Source organism: Lepisosteus platostomus, chromosome 17 (assembly GCF_059453375.1).
Source record: "Lepisosteus platostomus isolate fLepPlt1 chromosome 17, fLepPlt1.hap1, whole genome shotgun sequence".
Classification (NCBI taxonomy): Eukaryota; Metazoa; Chordata; class Actinopteri; order Semionotiformes; family Lepisosteidae; genus Lepisosteus; species Lepisosteus platostomus.
The window spans coordinates 20,052,868-20,077,664 of NC_142627.1; the positions used below are offsets into that span (position 1 = coordinate 20,052,868).

Sequence of the window (24,797 nt, forward strand, 5' to 3'; positions counted from 1 at the left end):
CAAATCTAAATGATTCCAAGATCTATTTAAGCTCAGTTACTGTTTGTGGTTGGCAAGTAGGCAGACACAAAGCCAGAAATAATACAATATCTAAAAGACCATGTGATAAATATTAAAATTCTGTACCACATGTTATACAAACAGGACCATCACCAGAATGGAACCTTAGAGTCAGAATACGGTTCCATCAGCACTTGTACTCCCACACCCCTGGAACAAAGTTTTCAAGAATACCACCCTATAAAACTGCAAATAACTACAAATGTTTAGATTTTCCATCAAATCAACAACCAAAGAAACTGTCTGCAGGAAATTCTGAGAAGTTTTTTGTCTAGGGTTGAATGGGTATCTTAATACATCATCAAGCAGTGCGTTATATTTAACTTATAAAATCACTTTACAATTCGCCTACGTGTACAGGGGATGTAGCCGGATAATCTCCTTCTTCAAAGGGATGTAAATACACTGCCTTCAGATGATGGGTTATTAATGAACATTTTGTCTTTTGTTCAAAGACCTAGTACAAAAATAATTCTGAAACTTTACTCAAAAGGCAACAATGTGCAAAGATGAATCACGCTGCATTCATAAAGCAGTGTTCCATTGATTACTGCAAAAATTTCCTAAAATACTCCCAGTTCAGAAACATACCAAACTACAGACCTCCTAACTGCTGTTACAGAGCTTTAGTCAAAATGATGTTAATTAAAGGAAAGAAACGCTGACAGGAAGCACCGTACATGCTGAAAAGTTCAGAGCAGTGATCCATCCTCTCTTCTGCATTAAATGAAACACTTCCTACATTTTAAATTCAGGTTTTACAGTCTGTCAGATCAAATCACTACTGGAACTAGTTCACTTTCTGACCTCTAATAACGTGTGCAGACGTGCATCAGGGTTGTCAAATCAAAAATTTACGTGAAAACTCACTTTGAAAGCTTTAGACTTCACATTCAAAGGAACTTGATTTTTTTTTTAAACATAATGGCTTTGGCTTTCAAAGCTTAAAGTGATTTTAAAAGTCAGAATCCTCAACTGAGATGTCAAACTCGCCTTCATCTCCCCTTAGACAAAGCTGTATCAATAAATGAGCAGCTGACCAGCAGTTAAAATTACAACTGAAAGAAAAATAAAATCCTGGGACCTTCATAATCTTTGTGGTTTATGATCAGATTGCACAACTACAGTTCAGGCATTGGAAATTAAATAGAAAGCACTTCATACAAAAAATAAAGTCTAAAATTATAAAAGATTTACTTTGAAGAAAAACATAACAATCTGCAGTTTTGTACATTTACATTTAATTCTGTTATTAGAAATTAACAAAAGAAGTCAAACAGAGCTCCGTGTAATGGATTTGTCCTTACTACTTTTCTTTTCTATAGAGTGAAGTACTGTAAAGTTTTTCTACAATCACATTACCACCCAGCCACCCTTACATCATACTGTCTTCCCAGTGAGTGCTGTAGTATGATCATTTTTACATGCCCTGCATGTCACAAATAGAAAAGGAAATTAAGAGTTCTGACAGCTCTGACTCAACAATGAAACACCTTTTTCCTCATTTATACTGCCTGTACATACAGTGAAGGATCACAATTTAGAAGCATCTTTCTACTTTTTATTGATAGCTACTGTACCACAATAAGGTTGCTTGACTGCAATCTACGTATAGTACTTAACTGTATAAAGGACTTAAATTTACATTGTAAAGCGTTCATAGAGCCGACTACTATACAGTACATATTCGGAAAACGTTAACACAGAAGTTACAATAAAGAGAAGAGGTCAAAAACCACTTTAACATCATACGGCATTTTGTGTTTAAGTAATCTTCACGTGTAGACAACATTATGTCAGCTACAACAGTTGAAATTAAAATGGAAAACTATAAACAGCACACATAATGTTGGAAATCAACTCTCATGCTCAGGTCTAGCCACATTCTAGATCCCATCTGATCTCAGTATCTAAGCAAGAGTTAGTCCTGTCAGTATGAGGATGGGGAATCTCTAAGGACAACTTTGAAAACCTTTAAGGAAAAACTGGTCCACCAACACCTGCTATAAGACATTAAGTGGAACTCTTTCCTCTGGATCCAAATTTCTACAAACCAATGCCCCAGTGTGGTGACACTTTACTGCAAAACATGTCACATTTGAGCAAGATGTTGGGCGTTAACCCCTGTGTCTTCATTATTTCCACTTTGGGCTTGCACAATCTGACCTCTCTAAAGCTCCTCCATTATCGACTCGATGAAGTATTGTTTTCTCTACCTAATCCCTAACCATGGAGCTGCTGGTGCATAATGCCTGCTGCACATCCCCACAGTGGGTACAGCAGTGCACTTCAGTGGTGGATGAAGAATATCACTTCTATGAGTAAAGCACTTTGGGATGAAAAGTTCTCTATAAATGCAATCATTAACACCATATAATCTGCTTTAGAATATCATGCTTGGTAGCATGTTACACATTTTGCTTCCTAGATGCAATTTAGCAAAACTGACAATTCAACAACGCACTGAAAGGAAAATCAAACACACTCAATCTTAAACCTTATGAAAAAAACAAATATAGATTCTGAAAAGAACATAATTAAGACGCTAAGAGTCTTGTCTTCACCTCAGTGCTCAGATCTTGCTCCTACAGTGACTGTAAACATTCACAGTGTTTATTTATGAAGACCTTGTATTGACCCATCCAGGCATGTGATATAAAAGGTCCTACATTCCAAAGTGAAGTTTTTACTTGCCAATGGGGGCACAGATTCTAGATTTCTCAAGGTTTTACAGCTGGCAATTTGCAACTAAAGCCCAAATGTTATTGAGTATGTTTTACAGTGCTGAAGTTCATTGGTTTTAAAGCTTTTAAAGTATTAACTGAAATCAGTTTAACTATTTTGCATCAGCTACAGAAAAAGTATTGTAAATGTTTGCCCTTGGGGACAAATTAAATTAATTTTAAAAGTTTGATTTGTTTGTTTGACATTCCTGATGCCAGACATGGCTGCAATGGGGGTCTAGCTTCACTGTAACATTGGTCTTTACCTGTAACACACACACTGAATTGCCTTAAAGAAGTTGTTTCTGACTAAACGTCATGGTGCTAAACTGCCACAATGTAGTGGTGAGCTAGGATATTGTGGAAACTTCTCGGAAATCAACACCCAGAGTAAATGGAGATGAACTGGCTTACTTTCTTTTGTAAAAAGTTTAAAAGCCTGTTTTGATTTTTTGTTTTAAACTTCACTGAGGTTTTAGCAACAAAAGCATATGAATCTATTCTGAGTAATCTGTTTAATTCACGGGGGGACCAATTAATTCGTTTTAAATTAAGTGTTATTCAACTAGCAATAATCACGCCTCGTCTGAACCTAATAGGCTACGATACTAGTGTTATTCCATGTTCATTGTAAAATGTTTTATAATGAGTAAGGAAGCAAGAAAGGAAAAAAATGCCAGCACTTTCCACATCCTCTTGAATCAGTGTGTGGGGCACCAGATCAAGTGCACATCACATTACAAGTCTCTCCTTCTCTGCGTTAACCAATCAGGTTCAAAACTTTGCCTGCATGCAGTTTAAAAATATTAAAATGATTAAATGTAATACATTAACAAATTGTGCAACCACGGCATCCTATGAACTCTCAAATTCGTTTGTGCATGTTTCAAAGTATCATCTTTAATGAAACTTGAGCTAAACATGTATAGATTACATAGAACTACATCTTATCTCACTGTATACATAAAAATTACTTTCATATCAATTTCCATAGTGGATATTAAAGAGTCTAGTTATGCTGTGTAGACACTTTATTCATAATGTAACTGTTTAAGGCAAAAGCAAGCAATCCCACCCGGATTGAGCCATTAATGAGTAATAAAAAATTACTTGTGCATGTTCATCCTACTATTTTAATGCTAAAATTATAAAACAATATGGGTTGAATGTTGTTGGATGCCAGTTGCCACATCAGCATGTGAATAAAATTATTTATTCTTGCTTTAGAGAGGTCAGGCATTCTTAAATTAAGAGAATAAAAGTAGGACACCACCCTGCCAGAACCCATTTCCAAAAAAATGTATATGAATTATTTTTATCAATATTCTCAGACAACTAAACCTTCCTTGTGCTACAATCTGTATATGCTCAAGATTACCACACAGCAGGCCTTTCTCGAGCTTGTGCAATTATTCTTTAATGATTTCAAACCTCCAGTAGCACAGGCCCAACAATATTTCTGCAGACAGTAACGAGAATTAAAAACCTGAAGTTGTTATTTTGCAGACTTATTGTCATGCAACACAAGGAGTGCAGTATTACGCATTCAGCACACCGACGTCTGTATAGCGATTATTCTAGATTTGCAAAGAACTTCACAGTAAAAAATAAGCGTTACAAGACAGGAATGCTGCTAGACTATTACCTAACAGTTTATATTTAAGACTTGCACTGTAGATAAAAGCTACTTCAAACTTGGAGAGCTTAAATATATGGTTAATCGTGTAGCTCATTGCTGATTTTGGAGAATCTTCGATGTCTTATCAAACTTGTCTGTACTTCAACTCTTGTTCCTCTCTTCCTTTTATGTAGTCTAAGCGCATTAATTACACTAGTGTACTTCTGTGGCCTAAATGTCCAACTACAACATATTTTTACCATGCACAAAAGAACAAAACCAAAACAAATACATTGTGTACATGTTTTATGCTATCTTGCTTAAACAAAAAAAAATCTACAAACATCTTGATTTACTCACATTTAAAATCATTTTCCTAATAAAAACACAACTGAAAAGATGTCTGCAACCATTTTAGAGATTAAGATTCTAGTGGAACTAAAAGATTTTGCATAAATCATCGCCTAACCATAGATAAGTAATGAACAACCTTTTCTCCGTAGTTTTTTTTTTTCGTTCTAGTTCCCAGGCCAGACCACAAAAGCTGTACTTGAATCTGCTTAATAGAGCAAATGTGTTATGATGTACAAAGCAATAATGTGGAGACTGTTGAAAAAAAAAAAAGGTTTTCCACTTCTACATTCAGGAAACCACAGTATTCACACTGCTTTCGAGTCTTCTATGTCTAATCAAACACACAGGAGTAGACAATCACAAAGTTATCTGCAAGATACTAACAATAAATGTTTAATAGATTTACTTTTTATTTCACAAAACATTTATAAATATAGATTTTAAAAATACATACTGTTCCTTGAGAAGTTACTGAAATAGCTAAACAGTTTAAATAATTTTTATCTAATCTTTATCTAATCCCCATTGTCTTTTTAAATCTTACTTTTGTCCTGATGATATTTTGGATTTTTTTTATGGTTAACACAGCTTTAGACACAGGTTTACAACTGTTACGACTTAACACAATCATGTTTCATATTTCTTAAATAGTGAAATTATTCTGAACTCTTTTCTAATCAGCTGCCAATGTTGATCTTAATGAAACAGCAGTACCAGACCTTGTATCAGGGTCACGCCATAATCTAACAACATTCTGACCTTTTTTTCTCCTTTAAAATGAAAACGGTTAAAATAACTTTCTTTCATTGAAGGCAAATGGCACAGAGAAAATAATTTCAGAATATTTTATTTTTTACTGAAACTTTCAGTAACTAAACCCATAATCCCTTTAAGAAAATGTGAAAAATTCAGAGTGTACAGCTGTGATTTGACTTGATCAATTTACAGTAGTAACATAGCATATACAGTACATGAAAAAGCCATAGCAAATATAGTTAACCCCTAGCGTTTGCATGTAAACAGAAATTTAGGTTCAAATTATTCCTTTAAAATGTCCCATAGAGACCAAAGGGCATAATACTGCAGGACTCATCTAAGATGCAAAACAAATATTCCTGAAGGAGTGAACAGATCATATTCACATTAAAAAGTGAATATGAATCTCTAAACAAGTATCACAGAAAGGTATCTCCAAGTGTCCCACACGTGTTTGGCTACCAACAGGAATCGCACAGCATATTCTTTTACATGGCTGACTTCACAAGACAAAATGTCATAACTTGTATCCTTGTAAAGGACACGCTGACAGGGGCAAATAACCAACATCCCAAGACTAGGGATGCCCAGTGCACCAAAGACACGGATGTGCATTCAAGATAACCACACTAGAAACCGTACAAAGAGAAAGACAACCCAGGTGGACATACAGAGTCAAACCTTTAAGAATGAAAAGGCAAAACCATCTTTCATAGCCATATAGACATTAGTCCCCAATTTCCCATTTCAGAATACCCTTCTACCCCCCACAGTCCTACCACACACAGATTTAAGCACATAAGATTTGTGCTTAGCAGACGCCCTTATCCAGGGTACTTGCATTATCCACAGTTATACAACATTGTACAGTGATGGAATAAGTGCAAAGACAAGTCAACTAGGTTCAGAGGTGATTAATATCCGAGTAAAATAGTTCACTGTGGAACGGACTGTCTGTGAAAAAAGACGCATCTCACGATACTTATGTTTGAAAAACGGTAAAGAAAAATCTGTATAGAGTAGGTACCCAGATCATGTGGCACTGCCAAAACCTCTGGATGAGCAGATATGAAAATCCAATGGATTTACTTAGAAAGGCCGAAATAAATTGAGTTGCATGTCATGTCACTTTTACCTCACAAGACCTTAAGATTATTGATAAAACTGTTTTCGTGCGATATGGTACAGTCAAGCGCAGTGCAGACCGAATGGATTTTATGAATGCAACAGGGCTCCAACACACGTTTGATGCCACCTGATGTTGATATACTGTACTGTCGTTCGCTGTACTTACTGAACCTCAGGATCTTTTTGACAACTAACACCTTCACATATCGGTACTCGTTTCTATACAGTATACCCGGTAAACTAGAGCCTAGAGCTAATGCTGTTCAGATTCTAGACTTATTTTTTGGTCTTCGATTAAAAAAAATAAAATAAAAATGCACAACACTGCTCACATTAATATCTTTTACATAGGAGGTTTCCACTATTTTCTAATGGATTTGGTCATTGACGAGCCACTTAAATTCTGACGTGTGCATATGATCACAGGTTTAAAACTAATGGAGAACAGCTCTTTCAGTTGCATAAACTACCATCTTTCCATGAAAAAAAAAACATACGGAAACCGTGCTACTCTACTGTACCTGTTGAAATGGCATTAAGTAACATCGCAGAGCGAAACTGTGCAAAATCAAGTCAATTCATAAACTAAATCTACAAGAATGTCCTGCAAAAACAAAGTTTTTAACTACCTCTATCAGGGTACGCGGATTAGTTTTTTTTTTTAAATGTATGGGTAACTTTAAGCAGTGATAGACCACAGAATTCATTTAGCGTTCAATGGAAACAAATACCTACTTGTACCAAGAAAACAGTCCGTAAACCTTCTAAAACAGCTTGAAGAAGGTGGACCATCTTCTTCCATTTCTGACTCCAACAGCAAGGAAGGAGAAGCGAGCGAGAAAAACGTTTCTCTGTTATAATTCCTGCTGTAGGTAGTCCTGCTGTTTAGAAAATGATTCGACCAGAGCCCTTGCAGATGAGGTCTGTAAGGTCTGTGCCACTCTGGCTGCAGAAACCCGTGAAGGGAGCGAGAGGAGTGAGGGGAAAGAGAGAAGAGTCCGTAGCTACTCGCCGGGTTGCAGCTGAGGGTCGATTCGTCTCCTCGCTGCCGCAGCGCTGTAAATTTGCTCGGAGAAGGCGAAGGACAAACCGTGGAGTACGGGGATGGAGGAAAACAGGGAGCTGCAGATCTGGCGAGGATGTCGCTTCTTCCCCGGCTGCCGTTTTGAGGTGTCGCTGCAGAAACCGGAGAACTACATGCCCAGCCGCCTTCCAGAGACAAACTGCTGTATATGTGGATGTTGCTGCTGCATCTGTGCCGTTTCCCAGTCGTCAGGGGCGCTTGGGGGCGTGATGAGAGTAATTTCTCTGGGTTGGACATCCTCCTTTTTTATAGCATCGAGGCAGGACGTTTCAGACGCATCGAGAGGAATTACGAGAAGAAATATCGATAAAAGAAGGACTCCATAAAACAAATTATAATCCCAAGACTGTCAATAGCAAAAGAAACCTATTTATTTCATTACGTTTAATTGTACGTGCGGTCGTTAAAATACAAAATTAAAAAATATACATTTACAGCGCTTAAACTAAAGTTTCACAGCTCGCTTTCCTCTCTTCTTTTCTTTTTAATATACTGCGCAGGCAAAATCACTGCAGAGATGTGTTCCCTTTACTCAGACAAGAACGCCAGACAGACAGAAACCGCCCACTGGTGAAGTAAACTGTTGCAAAGGATTATTTGTTAGAAAAAAAAAATAAAGGACATTCGCATCAATAAACGTCCACATTAGCCATACCGCAATAGGCTCAACTTCGCTTGTTTAATCCGCATGAGATTTCTATTAGAAATCTCCGAGATATAAACCAGAAACACATAAATAAGGAATCAGCTGCAGTTTGATGCATCCCCGACGTCAGCACACGCCGGTGTGTGCAGTGCAGAAAGGTGATGGCTTAAAGCTACAGTCTCCTCCTGCATCGAGTGAAAAAAACGCATGCAAAATACCCCGACTGGTAGACGAAAGCTGAATTCTATTATCCATTAAATGCGAAATAGTGAATTTGTCGAATTTGTTGGTAATGTTCCTCCCCATACCGGTTAAAAACAATTTGATGCCATTTTTCCCATTTAAGAGTCTATTAGATATTTAAGATACTTCGGTATTTATAATCCCATACTAACATATTTTTAAATGATATTTTAAACACAGAAGACATTTTTATTTACAGCCTTAAAACAAATTACACTGATATATCTCATGTATTTCTGTATTCGCTAAATCATTCTCTTGGTTCAAAATGTTATTCCTTATTTTATTTACGGTAGTTTTTTAAGCTAACATAAAACATTCAGTTTTTACTAAGTTCTCAACAGTTAGGCCCATTTAGGTGTATCGTTTAAGAGCCTAATTAAGTGTTTATTATCTGATTAAATTTTGATGTCTGTGTCTCTGCGAACTAAGCCATGATAGACATTAATGTTTGGGGTGCTATATTTGAACTTTGAGTTTTGTCTATGGTTTTCATCTTTTTTTTCATATGAATAGAAAAATAAAAAAATGGAAATTCCTATTATGATTGTTAATTTTAACCTACTAAAAGGATAAAAAAGGTCAGGGGTTTGCAGCCTTACTTACCCAAGTATAACCAGGTTACACATACCAAAGAAGAATGCCAGGAGAATAACGTCATAACTAACCTACCAAAGTCCAGTTTTCATAAGATATAATGGTTCCTATGATATAAAAATAATAACAACGTACAAAATAAAGAATTATCGTAGCAGAACTATTACAGAGACCTTAACAGATTAGTCCCTATTTTAAAAAGTACCCGCTTTGCGCTAACTTTCATGAGCGCACTTTATTAACTGATAAGGCCTAATTAATCCTTATATTTTACTTAAATGCGATTTTACCAACATATTTTTACAGCGGATTGTTCATTTTGTTAGGACAACATATATCGACTTGCCATCATCTAAAATATCAAACAGCATAATCACAATTGACAGATTACATATTTTTCATGACAGTTAATAAGTGTCCATTTTCGTCTAGTGAACATTCCTTACTAGTGAATAATGTACTATATAATGTACTAAGAACTGTCAGGTTCAAAAGCCTTAAAGCCAAAATAAACTTCTTATGAAGAACATGAAGAACTACTGGATGCTTTTCGAGTTTCTGAAATGTTTGGGTCAAACACTTCTGATAGTTTCGGATGAAGCACTAAGTTATTCAGTTTAACTGCCTGTGTCTGTGTTAAGAATTTCTATGCAGAACATAAAGAACATAAAGAAAACACATTCATCTTCCAGAAAGTCCAATATTTATGCTTGGCACTGAAACGAATTTATAACATACCATAAAGACAGCCATCACAAATTAGTCAAATCTCCCTGTTTCTGAAAAAAAATTTCATTTTGTAGACAATGTAATCGGCACTGTAAATGTTTAAGGCGCTACTGTGAAGGGAAGATGTCTTTGATAACTATATAAAATGTTACCGTTTTTTGGTTGTGGCAAACATTTTTTATATAGTTTATTTAAATGTATAGCAAGAATAAATTCAATTTCGTATTGTACCCGGTTTGTTTGTTATTATAATGGTAGAAATGGATTGGTAATAACAGTCGTAATTTTATGGTGTTACTTTATTAATGTGGAGTTCTCGAAATGCATAAACACAAATATAAAAATATTTTAATGAGATGCTTGTATAAATACAGACCAACGGATTTTGTACTGTAGGTCTCCGAGCAAACATAAGAATGCGGACTGTTAAACAGAAAGCAGTTATGAACTTTTTAAATAACAGGAGTTCGTTTTCTTTTCTTTTTTGCTGGGAGGTTTTATACAAAGGATTTCCTGTGTCATTTTGACGTTTCATTGACGTCTTTCAGGCCCTACAATGTTTCCAAACCGTTAGAAATGTTTCAGCCTTGATCTCTTAACAACATTCAGCTACAGATTAACTCCCGAGACCAGAGTCAGCAGAGAGCAACAAGTAACTCATAAAGAGTTCGCTGTATTTATGTTGGCTAAAGTAACATTGTCAGTTTTGCACACGTAATACTGTAGGAAAATGTATTGAATGTGTTTATTTGGAAAAGAACAGGCCGTGGAAACGCAACCTGGGACAGGAAACGCAGGTAACAATCTATTCCTTTCAGCCGGTCTTTGGAGTTGGTAATCATTTAACTATAAATAATAACATTTGCCCAGTTTTCGCAAAACACAAAAAGAAAACATAAATTATGACAATTGTGATATATGTAATTTGTTTCCAATCGTGTACGCATTGTCTGTAGGTTAGAATAGAATGGCGTTTTATGCGGTAATAGGAATTGTGCGTGTGTGTCTTGAAAACAACATAAAAGTGGACATTATGATATAAAACCGACATGTGAGAGTATTGTTAGTATTTTGAAAAATTGTTTTTACGAAATTAAATAATACGAACGGAGATATAGTGATGACACAAACATTTCGTAGTTGCTGTTTATATACTGCGTCCGTTAATTTTAACTCGAGCGCAGTTGTCCATTTAACTCTTTAATTACTTGAGATTTGGAACCTGTTTTAAAAGAATTTTAAACTGCTAGGAGCAAATCTGAATAGTACATTTTTAAGAGAGTCTTCTATATGTTAAGGGAGATACGACGCTTAAATAATTGTACAGGACTGTCATTTCAGTTTACTTGGTTAATTTTAAATGACGCGCTTCGTGTTGATCCCTTTGAAATCTGTAATGAGAGAAGTCGATTAATATAACACGAGGAAAGACACGCCAAAGCTTTCGGTAGTAAAGATATATAGTTGTGCCTTTTTGAAAAGAAAATATTATACTTCAACAATAAACCTTCTTTTAACATACCGTTTTCAACATGATGGGATATTCCTCTGCTTTTCGTTTTTGCTGTTAAGAGAGATTTGACGGTCAGTCATGCTGCAGAAAACTACTGCAATCAACAAGGTAACACATGACACATGCTACCTTTTGTACACAGTTCCATTAATTAAGTTGGGAATTAGTGAAATGTCAAAACATAATGTCAAAGCGTCAAAACATGATTCTGCTTCTATTTTAGAGACCATGGGTTTTAATAACTTTCACAATTTCAGCACAAGAACTAGTGAATTGGTACTTGATTTAGCTACAAATCTACCTAAGTACAACTGAATTTACTATAATATTTCACTGTTCTTTTACTTGTAGATTGAACTGCAAGTGCTCTGTCCAGAGTAAGTACCAAAGACTGATGCAGCTTCTGTAAAAAAGACGTTCATACTGTAATTTATTTTCATCCTCCACAATTCTTTGGAGTTTTACTAGTTTTTCACCATTAAGATACTAAAATTATTACTGTCGTCAATCTTAAAATGCTCTCTATTGCTTTTGTTTCAAATATTCTGTTATAGCTTACTTTCTGATGTTTGTTTTTGTTTCTCTTTGGATGTTACTAACTTTGACTCATACATTATAGAGGAGCAGATCTCTTTTCCAGGTGAATACATTTTTGATGGGAAGTCTCCACAGTCAGTGCTCATGATTTAGGTGTCAGAAACCAGGAATGAGACACATGCAATCCTCTTGATCTAATAATTCACACTGTCAAATAAATAAATAACCAGTTACCCCCAAAAATGTGCATGATTTTGTTTGGTGTGAGATTAAAGTAGGGAACACTATACTAGTGGTTTTGGAACTCCACTGTGTTCATAATCATGGTTCTCCAAAGATCAAAGTTAAAACATATCAAATATTTAGCTGGAACATTGTAGCAAAGAGTCTAATATAAGAAAAGCTGTGAATGGGTGTATGTACAGTAAGTCAACCACAAATAGTTGCTTAACCTTAATAAAATAAGCCCCTTAGGATAGCAGTGTGGTATAGTGGTGAGAACTTTGGACTTGTAACTAGAAGATTGCAGGTTTAAATTCCAGTTGGGGGTACTGCTGTTTTGCCTTTGAGCAAGGTACTTAGCTTAAAACTCTTTATAGTCCCTTGAGACTTCAAAGTCCCACCAGCAGAAAAATGATCTCTGAATTTGGGTTTCTGGCCTGGCAGTACTGCAAAGTCAGAAACATTAGCCTGTAGAATTGAGGTGAACACTGGTCTGAGTCTTTAATAGGCCCAAAGGTCATTGTCGCTGAATTATTCTTTGATGAATTTACTGTTTCTCACTCATCATCCATGAAAAATATATCTAATAAAACTAAATATTATCTAATAAAACAATACATGCACGGATTGCTGACAGACCTATCAGGACTTATAAGTCCTGCTGCCTATAACCATTGTACAACAATTAAAACATTTTTTTTGCATTATTGTTCTATCAATGGAAGCATTCCTACAATATATGAGCACTTCTCACTTTTTTACACAAAAACAAAAAATCAGGCCATAAAGAGTTAAAAAGCATGGCTGTATAAATGGATAAATGTGGAAGTTGCTTTGCACAAAATCAGCAGCCAATAATAAAAAAGCTGTTAAAAAACATTTGCCATAGCCCAGCAATTTGTTTTCTGCACCCATGATGCTGCAACACCACAAGTGTGTGTTGGAAAATATAGGCAACTCAAAGCCAAAATGAATCAGTGGGCAGGTAATGTTTATTAGGCTGCATCACTTATGTGCACAGCCCTCCGGTTCAGCAAGACATGCTTTCCAAAGATTCAGAGAGTGCAGCCTGTTCAAAGTGTTGCTGATCACCCCAGCCTTGTGCAGTTTCTCTCGGTTGTGTGACAAGCCAACAACATGCTGTATGCAGTACGTAGTGGTGACTGTCAGCCCAAGTTCAATGAAGTGGACAAGAATTGGTCCCTGGGGACCATCAACACTTGAAGTTGACTGTACTTTAAAATGTGCACCACATCCTGTTCTTTCCACCTGCCAAGACAAACCTCTTTGGAGGCTCTAAGGCCGAAAAAGTGCCAGAGATCACAATATCCAGCAAGCTGTGCAATTCGGGCTCTGAATTGATGCAGTGCAACTGTGGCAAACAAAATGTTGCAAATACTGAAGTATTTCAGTTTCAAGCGTGTGTTGCACTATCAATGAAGAAATGCCATCCGGTACATAACATCTGATCAATTATTTTATTCATGAAGTGCCAATGCTTTTTGAAACCCCTTTATCCTTGAAAGGGCCAAACTATCTTTATGTGTTGAATCTAGAGTTATCTTCATCAGTCCTCACTCTTTTAGGAAAATGAATGAAATCTATAGACATAGGCGAGTATGGGTTTCTTATGGCTAAGAAAAGTGAAGGTGGTTTTGCTTCTATATACTGTAGATGCCAGAGAATATTTGCCCATTCCTGCCCTGTACTGTACCTCAGTATCTCAACCATGAAATGTTCTGTATTTGAAACAAACAAAAAAAGGAATATTTTCAACACCAGCTTTGTCACTTCCGAAACTGATGAGTGACGACCTCTTGACTGAGGTACAATTTTATAATGAGATTTACCTAACACCGCCACATTCTTTCAACCAGTGAGTATAATGAGTCACTCATATGAAGCACAGAATGTTTTCTATGTTTTCTGGACCATTAACCCTGTTCAGTGAAAAATACATGTAATGTTTATTGTTCTACTATCTGTGTCTTTTCTGTAAGACTACATTAAACAGTCTGCGGTTCAATATTACTTAAAGATGTTTATTCCACTACCTGTTATCCTTTTAAAAAAGTAATTTAAGTGAACACTGTTAATGGAAAAGGGTGTACACAGCATAAAAGCAGTTTGGAACAAAAAAGAATTTGATGCCATTGTGTCTATTTTTATAAACGTGTTTCTAACAGGAGTGCCATTTATGGACTGGTACAATGGTATATTACGCCCACTTCCAATATTCTTAGTTCTTCAGATTACAGTGCACGACTGCTTGTCATAACATCATAAGAACTGATGGTGTGACGGCTACAGTGAATTTTTCATCCCAAAACACCCCCATTCTCTGCTCTGCCACCAACTTTAGGTCCAATCTCCTAAGAAATATGGCAGCAACTTAAGAATTTTTTTAATGTTTGAAATTTGTAAACAAATATTTAACCACAAACTAAACCCATTATTCAAAGAATGTTAACGTTGAATGTAGGAAACTAAGTGAATCCTGTATATAAAAAAAGACACACGCTGGGCCTAATAAAAAACTACAGCCAAATTAATTTTTCTAAAGACACTAAATTATAAGAGAAAAAAAATACTGGAGCCTCTGTGAAAACTACCCCACTAACCACATTAATATCAATCGTGATTTAATCATTGTTAAAAAGCAACTCGTTTTGTTCCAACAGATTGTTTTTAAAAAGCACCAACACTTGAAACAGTAGATTTAATTGTTTGCTTCATCAGTTACATGAAGCTACATGGAAATGAAGTGTTTTGAGAATTACTTGGCTCGGCAAAACAGATATAATGGGGATTTAAAATTATTAAAAATAGCTTAACAGCCGATGGTTTAAAATGAGCTAAAAAATGGTTCTAAGGGCTTTGAGACTCCTTTGAGACTCCAGAAAATGGCACTCAAAGTGCTACCAAAGAATTTCCTGTGTGTGCTGCAAGCCATTCTGAGAGAAAGACAGTGATGGGATGCTCTAGATAGACAAGACACAGAGAAGACTCAGAGTAAGGAAAATGTAGAATTCAGGCCACACACTGCGCACAGCAGAGAAAACCCGTAACACCAGCCAAGCCTAGTCATGCAAGACTCACAGCCCATCCACAGCCACATCATAAAAAACAGAACGGAAAACAAGACTGGGTAAGCCTATTTTTGGTGGTTTAAATGCTGAACTATAAAAAACAATGATGTAAAGTTGCAACAAAATGTTTGAATCGTGGATTTGCAGAAAACTTTAGATTTTCATTTGACCATAAAAAAGCTTTTTTTCCTTTTTTTTTTATTAACCAAAGCTTTTTTTTTCCCAAAGAAGAAAACTGCTTCAAAGAAATTACAGTGGCAATTAAGTCTGTGCGCTTGGGGTTTCCCTGTACAATAAAATTAAAATTCAGCTTCTACCACTCCTTTAAAAGTCAAGCTATTGATTTAAATCAGGATATAAGCTGGAACAGCTTACACTGGAAATTCCATGGTATCTTCTGACACAATATTTTGACAAAAAATATGCAAAAGAATACAAATAAGAACAGATCTCCAACACAAAAAAATGGAATAGAGCTGGATCATTGTGATTTTACACATATTTCATAGAATTGCTTCCAGCAGTATTTTATATTATGAAGTGAACAGGCCATCCATGAATAATCGGATTCCATGCTTTCCCAGTGCTTTTTTTTACTCACAAATAAACACAGAGACCACTTAAACATTGAGAAGAATGTGGGATTCCTTACAAAAATAAAGCCCACTTGAAGACAGGGTAAAGTGCTACAAAAAGTAATTTGTGCAAATCATGCTGCATCTTTTGGCAAAAGATGTCAATTTTTTATGATTTCCACAGAGATCATTCTATGAGTTAAATGCAAAAACCTTCAGAAGGTGTGGTTCACAGCATGCTGCCTGACAAGATCACCTTTAAGATTCATATAGAGGGTGTATAGATGAGAATAAATGTGAGTCGTAAAAGTGCACACTGTTACTTATTTACAAAGCATGTGCACCACAATCATATGCCTCAAACATGTACCATCATGTACCATCTCTCAGATGTCCCTGAACAGAGTTTAAAGCAAAAGACAGTAGTATTAATTGTAACTCTATACATTATTGCAATGTTATAGCATTGTTTGCTGTTCATGTGAAATACTCAAATATTCATATTGTTATACCTTTACTTAATAATAAAACATCTCCAAATGTAGTAAATAAGTTTTAACATTTCATTATTTTAACTATAACATTATATGTTTCCATGTAAAATATGATGCACAAAATTTGTCTTTTCATTGCATTATTCATCAGAGCCATTCTGGTTCAATTAAATCACCAATAACATGCCCTGCACTACATTACATAGAGAATACACAGAAAAAATGTAGTTTCAGAATCGCATTAGAAAATCATACATAACATAATTGAGATCCTTCATCCAATAATTCTCCCAATTTTAGGTTTAAATGGGAAAATGTCTAAATAACATCTAGTAATATCAAAAGATGCCAAACATGTTCATTTAATAAAAGAAAGTTAAAAGCCTAAAACCTCTTTAAAATGTAATTTCCATTACAGTATAAATTGAAATATCGGACTGGATCCATTTAACTTTTTAGGACACCTCAAACAGCATTTGGTATTCCAATGCAAACTGTAAAACACATCCTCCCCACTGTCTTTTCCTATGATTCACCCTTCAGTTTAATTCAGAGCAGATGAGAAAAGTGGAAAAAGGAATTTATCTATAATTGCTCTTTCCAAGAGACCAGCTTGTGCTTCATACATGGCTGCTGTTTTACTCTTTTATCAGATGGCACATCTTTAAAGTTTAGAATAATGCAGAGGGGTGGGCAGCACTGTGGCGCAGTGGTTGGTATTGCTGCCTTGCAGCACTGCTGCTCTGGTTTTAATTCTTTAAAGCTTCATTCGTTTCTCTAAAGACTGGTCCTGGTGTGACTGTGTGTGTGTGTGTGTGTGTGTGTGTGTGTGTCTGTCTGCCCTGTGTCAGGCCTGCCAGGGTGTGTCCTGCCTTGAACCCGTTGCTTGCCAGGATAGGCTATGGCTCCCCCTCAGCCCTGAATTGGATGAAGCATTTAGAAAATGGAAGGATGGACAGACAGACAAAAGGGTATAAGAGACATTCCCAGCAGTAAACCGTTTTGCAGTTATCAATTCAATAATACACTCTATTAAACATGACAGCAGCAATGATTCCAGTTCAAGATACGTTGAGTCCCCAGCTGTGGCATCAGACCTACTGTGGAACTTCACATCAGCCCAGATGTTACTATGGACTATGGAGTGAATTAATCTGGCCTGCAGGAATCAGGCCACTTGGCTGCAGGAATCCATTCTGAGCTGCTGTACATCTACAGCTAAACATAAAGCTACTCGTATGGGGAGATGCGTCAGCATCTGTTGACTGCAAAGGAACAAGTAAAGGTTAATTCCACACTGAAAAGTAGAAAGTCAAAATGCAATATTTTGGCTGTTGACCCTCGCTCATACCTATAAGGCTTGAAGCTTTTTCTACTTTTCAGTGTTGAATTAACCTTTACTTTGTTTAAAACTGTTGAGAAGTGTTGTCTCATCAATATCTAGTGGTATGAATGTGATCTGGACTGAATGAAAATCAGAGAAATGTCCTCAGATCTAATCACTTTACTTTCAATGACTGCTTATGTAATTTAGGATCATGGTGGCTGGGAGCTTATCACAGTAAGCACTGGGTGTAGGATACACCCTGGATAGGAGGCGTCCGCAGGGGACACACAAACACAGACACACACTCACACCAGGGCCACATTTTTACATAAGTCAGTTAGCCTACCAGTACTTTCCAGTACTATCTATGGACTGTGGAAGGACACCAGAGTACCCAGATTAAGATTTAAGATCATAGCTATTCAGAGCCAGATGTATGAGTTGCAAGGAACCTATAGAATGACCTGATCATTTTTTATTTCTCATGCTGTATTCTTCTTAAACAAATGTGTGGTTAAATGCACTCAAGAATTCTTTATTTTTTTCTGTTAATATTTTCTGTCATTTTCTTTGCAAATGTAAATGGATATTTAATCCTGCCACTGTTCTACACAAACCTGAGAGCTTCTGATTTCTCTCCAGCAGTAAAGTGTAAAACATGTCTCTTATATCATTGTTAAGAGGCTAATGTCAATATTACCTTTTCATTTACAGTACAGCTGCAATGTGACATTGTAAACCTTCGGTCTTTGAAAGAAGGTTCTCCAAATGAAGTACAAGCTATCTCCCTGTCTTAGTAAATAATGTTAGATTATGTTCTCCACATTGTCTTCATGTACTTTTATAAACACACAAAATGCTTTGCTGTCCTTTCACACTTAAGGCAAAGCATTAATTGTTTGCCACTGATCTGAACACACATACTCTACCTAAAGGTATGACAACAGCTAGATCTCTGTCCCCCTGAGGTCACTATTATTCATCCCTCTAGCATGTCCAAATGCAAACAGCAAAGAGTTGACTCAGACAAAAAGGTTGTGTTCTAAGAGAAAAAAAAAGAAAGGTGAAGCTCGTTCTTGGCGACGCTTTTTATCAGTGAAATACTCGGCATGACTGAAGGCAGCAGCATAACCCTGCAGGAGGCACATGAATCAAAACACCATCGCTGTGGCACAGAAACAGGCTGAAAGGGAGCGGGGAGGGGGAGGGGTGGGGGCTGTGTCTGCGTCAGAACTCGAGCCAATTGCAGCCAGAGCTGGGGCAGGCTTGTGCATGAATTGTTATATCTAGCACTTCCTCAGCCGCCAGGACCTCATGTCAAGTACGTCAGAGTGCTGGCATGAATTACGGGAGCCTCAACCCTTTTATAAGTCTCTTTTTCACTGCTGCTGTGTGTCACTCCTGATGTTTTTACTGGCACAGCTTCATTCCAAAGCTGACGCAATTAATTGACAGATCCCTCTGATCAATTACCTAAGTAAGGCTAATGAAAATACGAAAGACTTTATAGCAGACGGACTTCGTTAGGAGCACCAGCTTAAGCTTCTTTGTATGAAACCCAGCTGTTTTTTAGCCCATCAAAAACAGGGGAAAAAAACTTCACCCTCCCTCTGCAACAGGCCAAAACGCAAATAGTAATGAACAAATGTGGCTATTCTGTAATCAAATTCTAATCATAAACCTTGCATTATCATTGACACTAAGCAGAAAGCATGCCCTAATCAGACACACATTTTCTTTACACTGTCTACCGTGCATTGCCTTCTCTTCAGAATCCATTAAATCACAAATAAGGAAAAATGTACATATTTAACTCCTTTTGCTGCTATCTAGCTTAAGAGCTCTACATGAAACTGTGTTCAAAGCTCTATTGTAATTAAAAGAGATTGTACTTTCTGAAACTAGCTTCAGTGAATGCTTGCAGAAGAAGCAGACTACATGTATCGGAAATAAGTGGGGAATTATTAAGGAAAGGTTTCTGCACATTGCTGTATGCAACATTTTTAGGTTTATTCAAGAATTTTAATTAATTTTAAATCATCTTTCAAATGTAAAATTTACAATGAGAAATGGATTAGATGATTCTCATACACAGTTTCTTCATTGCCTTTACAAGAGAGCTCTAAAGAGCTTCAGTGCTTTGACTAAACTATATAGTGTGTTAGAAAAAAGTGAGAGTCCAGCTTAATCGGTACTGGAGCTTCTTGTTCATTACTGCAGGATGAATTCTGAATTTGTGAGAACAGAATGACTGGAATTTTTACCATATATTTCAGGTTTTAATATGCTTTTAAAATTGAAATAAAAAGATACATAGTGTTATTTCTTTTTTTGTTAAAGAAAATCAAAAGAGTGCTTTATTGTTATGAAGAGCTAATGTTTTTCATGTCCGATGGGAATAACATCTGTTAATCCTCCCTCTGTCTCTCAATACAGGCCACCGTTCATAGGAGCTAATACCCTGGAATTTTGCTGATGTCATATGGACCCCTGGCATTTGTAACTTATAATTCTTCCAGAGCTGATTATTATAATGAAAGGGGAAACCTGCTCAATTTTCATTACCTTGTACGTCACAACCAAGACTGAAAAAATAAATTGTTTAAAGTCCTTCTAATCAGCACACTGTATAGGCTTTCCCTGTATGTAATGACAAGCAGAAGTGTATAAGTGTTACTTCAGGCTTTTATAACATCATGCAAAAAATTAAAACAGATCACATGAAGATTTGCTTTCACACACTTCTCCATTTTAGGTTTCTCTTGTGCAAGAAGATGTCATTTTCTTTTGTCTGTACATTTGGTAAAGCAGTGAAACCCATAAAAGTAATAATTTATGCAGTATACAAAGAATTAAACATCCTGTCAACATTGTTCTCATTCACCAGAAAGCAGCAGTCCTATTTTTGTAGCCAAACCATTTTATTATTTAGTAAGATTGGAAAGCTGTGAAAAGCTTTTGCACTGACAGGGTGAATATTTACAGCTGTCTTAGACAAAACAGTGACTGATGGTCAACAAACGATGTTAGCAGCAGACACTGTAATTGTTCATTCAGGCATTTACTAAAATGTACATGCTCAGGACATTAAAAAATTAATTATACAAAGACACGTTCCCTGTCCCCGGATTTCAACCCTACTGAAAACTCCTGGAATTCAAGAAAACATGCAGTTCAATCCTACACATGATTACCCCTCATCATAACCTCAATTGAAGGTCATCCTTCTGGAAAAATGGGATGGGACTGGACTGCAAATATTTCAGAACCTAGTGACCGTGTGCCAATTCCTGGTGAAGCTGTTCTTATTTCTCACAAAGTCCCAATACAGTTGTACTTGGTTTGCTACCATTTTGGTCTGAGATTGTACATCATATCAGCCACCAACAGAGATTTGAGGACAATTTCCTGTTTAAACAAATGTGTAACGCCATTATATATGACATAACCCTGATCTTGTGGTGACTATGAAAAATGCTTAAATAGCCAAACACTAACCCAATTCCTGTTGAAAGGAATTAAAATCTATTTATTTTAGGATTTCAGTTTCTGTTAATTATCATCAAGATGAATATCAGTGATTACATTCAAAGAATTTAACTTACTCTGAATTTAAAAAGAAAGACTAGGAGATGATAAGATTTTGAATGTGCTTTGTGCATTTTGAAACAATGCTCCTTAAAATGAAATGGTCAAGAAAACAGCCTAATGGAAAATATGTACTGTAGGAACATCTGTATTTGACATAGTCCTGCTGTATTTCCTACATAAATAACTCCAAAAGAATGATTCCAGAATAACATTTTTATTGTTCATGAGGTCACACTTTTACTCACACTTCTTTAAGCAGGTCAGTTCTTTTAGAACTGAACTGCAAAAGACGCTGACATTTCTTCGTGATCTCCTGTCCTCTCCAAAAGGCAATGAAACACTCACAGAGATTAAGTAAGTGTGATCTCACTCCAAGTGTCCAGTCCTTATTTGTCTTTTTTGTTTTTCTGTCTTTTTCATGAGAGCCAAATGGAACTTTTATTAAAGCTTAAAATGGTCGAATTTGATTTTGATACCAATGGAAAAAAGGCACCATAGATTAAATGAAGCTTAATTCCATTCAAAGACTGCAGAAGGACTCACCAATCTTCTTTCGTACTGAAAACCCCACAACCTTTTGTACAAGAAAGTATTTATTACAATAGACATTAGGATGTTTCCCCATCACTGGATTCACAGTGTTCTTCTTCTGTGTTGTTCCATTTTTATTAAATTAACAACAGCACTGAGATAAATACACACAAACATACTGTACATAGAAGCACAGACACACCTCAGAATGGACGCTTGAAGCTTAAAACGCCCAGCAGTTTTGAAATTCTCCATCAGTAAATTTATTTTAAATTGATTGTACTGATTGGGCATAATGGATGTGGGGAGTATCACTCTTCTTGATTTTGTAATAAACTGTCGGCTGAAGTAATGATGCACTTTGTAATGTAACCATGTCGAAAAGGAGTCAAGTGATACAAATATATGAAGAATAGATTTTTGGAATATATAAGCAATTTTGCACATGCCTCAGAGGAAATGTTACTTCACTTTGGAAAGCAAAGTGATCTTAATACAAAACTGGAATACAAACCTCAAACAGAGCAATACAGGACAGGGAGTTCTAATAATAAACAGGAATGCAAAATATAGAAACATAATTCTTGTTTTCATGAATTGCACACTAGCCAAAAGCAACCATACAAGAACTGAGCTACTGAGAAAAGCATGCACAATAAAACATCCTGCAAAGTCATTTTGTCTCTTACCCAGCCAGACAAACAGTCCTAACAGAACCATGCATATGGTTGCAAGGTTTATATACTGTATTTACACAGAAGCCTAGCTGGACAAACTAAAAACAGGTTAATGCCCAGGAGGTGCTGCTTACCTGCTTACTGCTTAGGTTTCTAGATAGGCGGAAGGTCAGAGTACAGCTTTTTTTGAAAGAAAGGAGCCCTAGATACTAGAGTCCCTCTTAAACAGGTCTTGACAGGTCGACCAAAGTTAACAGATTCTCTTCTTTAAACACCGACTTTGCATCTCATACAGATAAATCCCGACTGTCAAAAACACTTTAGAAATGAAGTCAATACAAAACTTCAAGCATTTCATTTGACTTCTATTTCCCACATTACTACATGGACACCTGCTATGTAAATGCTTTAATTTATATTAGTTTTGTAATAACTCTGAACATCTACAGTATATATTTTGTATAAATGTATTACAACGCTATTAAAGATTTTCTTTTTGATCATAGGAATTGGTACCTCATTCTGTAAGCAGTAAACTGTAGTTCTAGACATGTCAGTGCTATTTGAAAGCGTAATCTTAACTGTAATAGTTTTGTAAGCTCTAATTATCTTTGTTAGATGGTATTACTGTCACTTGGATAAAGGCAACTTCAACTACAATAATTATATGAGGTTTTTAAAAAATATACCTGCCCACTGAAAATGATAAATATTATAAAGATCACCATAAGTCATGAGAAAGCAGTGAAGTCTCCAGTACTGATTTGTCCGGCACATTATGTGACCTTGGTAAGTTTATTCAAAAACGTGAATGCACTTTAAATCATGTTTCAAATGTGAAAATTGCAATAACATTTAGATTAGATGATTCAGTTATATAGTTTCTTAACTGGCTTTAGTACAGAGTTCAAAACGGTCTTAGTGCTTTGAATAAACTACTTGGTGTGTAAGAAAAAGTGAGAGTCCAACCTCCTAAATACTGCACTGGCGTTTCTTATTTCACATTGGTGCCATCTAGTGTCAAACAAAAGAACAACCATCAGCAAATTGATCATGGAAAATTAAAACACAAGTCCCCCTTCATGCTTATCAGAGGTTTTAGCGGCGATTGTAATACCAACTGCAACAGCAAAGGACTAACCTACGAACTAATTAAGCAGATATGTGACTGTAGATCTTAGACTACAAGACCGTTAGATTTTCATTTAATCCTAAAAATTCTGACTGGAGAGCACTAATATCCTAAGCCTGTCAGGTATTTATTTGTATTCCCAAGGTGAATGTATATAACCACATGAAAGCACCTTTTTTTCTACAATGATAGGATTAGCGATTCTCCTTAGATCAGGCTGCCACAGAAAACAGATGGGTGAACTATATGATCTACCAATAGATAGTGCTGTTGCATAAAAAATGTTAAATTTCTAATAATTTGCATTGTAGGTGTAATATATACAGAAAGATTTACTATTGCATGGCAGTATCTCTGACTAAGTAAACATAAAAAATATTTTAATTGTATAGAAAATATATGTATACATTGTGAAAGAAACATCTTCCTGATTTATTTTCAGCTTTTGTATAAAATTGTAAATTAAATCAAAGCAAAAGGAAGTCATTGAAAATAAACCAGAAGTATAACTCAACCACAATAACATAAAAGTTAAGCATAGCCATTTTTTTCATAATTTATTATGCGATAATTTATATAGCAGTTATATAGCAGTTTTCACCAATTAATCTGACAGCTGTAAGCTTTATGTTAAGCACTGCTTTAGAATGCAGAAAATCAACCTGTGGTTATTTCATTAATAAGGAAAATAATGATAGGCACTGTATTTACTAGTTTTAAAGAACACGGTTCACCTTAATCAAACTGATATTCTGTCAGTTGTGTTAATCGATAAAATTTTCCATCCATTTTTCGAACCACTTTTTTCAATAGCCCGGCTGGGGCCCATCCCAGCAAGCAACGGACACAATGCAGACTACACCCTGGACTGGACATCTGTCCATCACAGGGCAAACACACCCAGGGCCAGTTTTTGGACTGGGGGAGAAAACCGGAGCACCCAGGGCAAACCTATGCAAAGATGGGGAAAATACACAAACTCCACACAGACGCACCCCAGGTGGGTTCAGAATAGAACCCAGGACCCCAGCGCTACGAAGGAGCAATGCTGACCACGGCGCCTACTCTGAATAGTGTCGCAGCTGTTGTGTATCTGCCCTCTATCACCAAATTCTAAACTATTGACTTTACTATGAGTAATGCAGAATGGGCTGTTTAAACAAGAGAGGCA

The 24,797-nt window shown here is 36.2% G+C and overlaps 1 protein-coding gene and 1 long non-coding RNA gene across 6 annotated transcripts in view; one reads left to right on the forward strand and one right to left on the reverse strand.

Moving 5' to 3' along the window:
• Positions 1 to 24,797, reverse strand: part of pde10a (phosphodiesterase 10A) — a 93,455-nt gene that overhangs the window by 58,465 nt on the left and 10,193 nt on the right. For 4 of the 5 annotated variants that reach the window (XM_088609507.1, XM_088609504.1, XM_088609505.1 and 1 more), the window contains exon 1: positions 7,375 to 8,493. The exons of the other annotated variant lie outside the window; for it this stretch is intronic. In XM_088609507.1, the coding sequence (XP_088465633.1) occupies positions 7,375 to 7,960 (586 nt within the window). In that variant the 5' untranslated portion in view covers positions 7,961 to 8,493. Of the gene's footprint in view, positions 1 to 7,374; positions 8,494 to 24,797 lie in introns of those variants that run through there. 5 annotated transcript variants of the gene reach the window in all.
• Positions 10,468 to 22,999, forward strand: LOC148646325 (uncharacterized). The gene is made up of 3 exons (XR_015927923.1): positions 10,468 to 10,735; positions 11,803 to 11,828; positions 20,132 to 22,999. It is a non-coding gene; the product is annotated as an uncharacterized LOC148646325 (long non-coding RNA).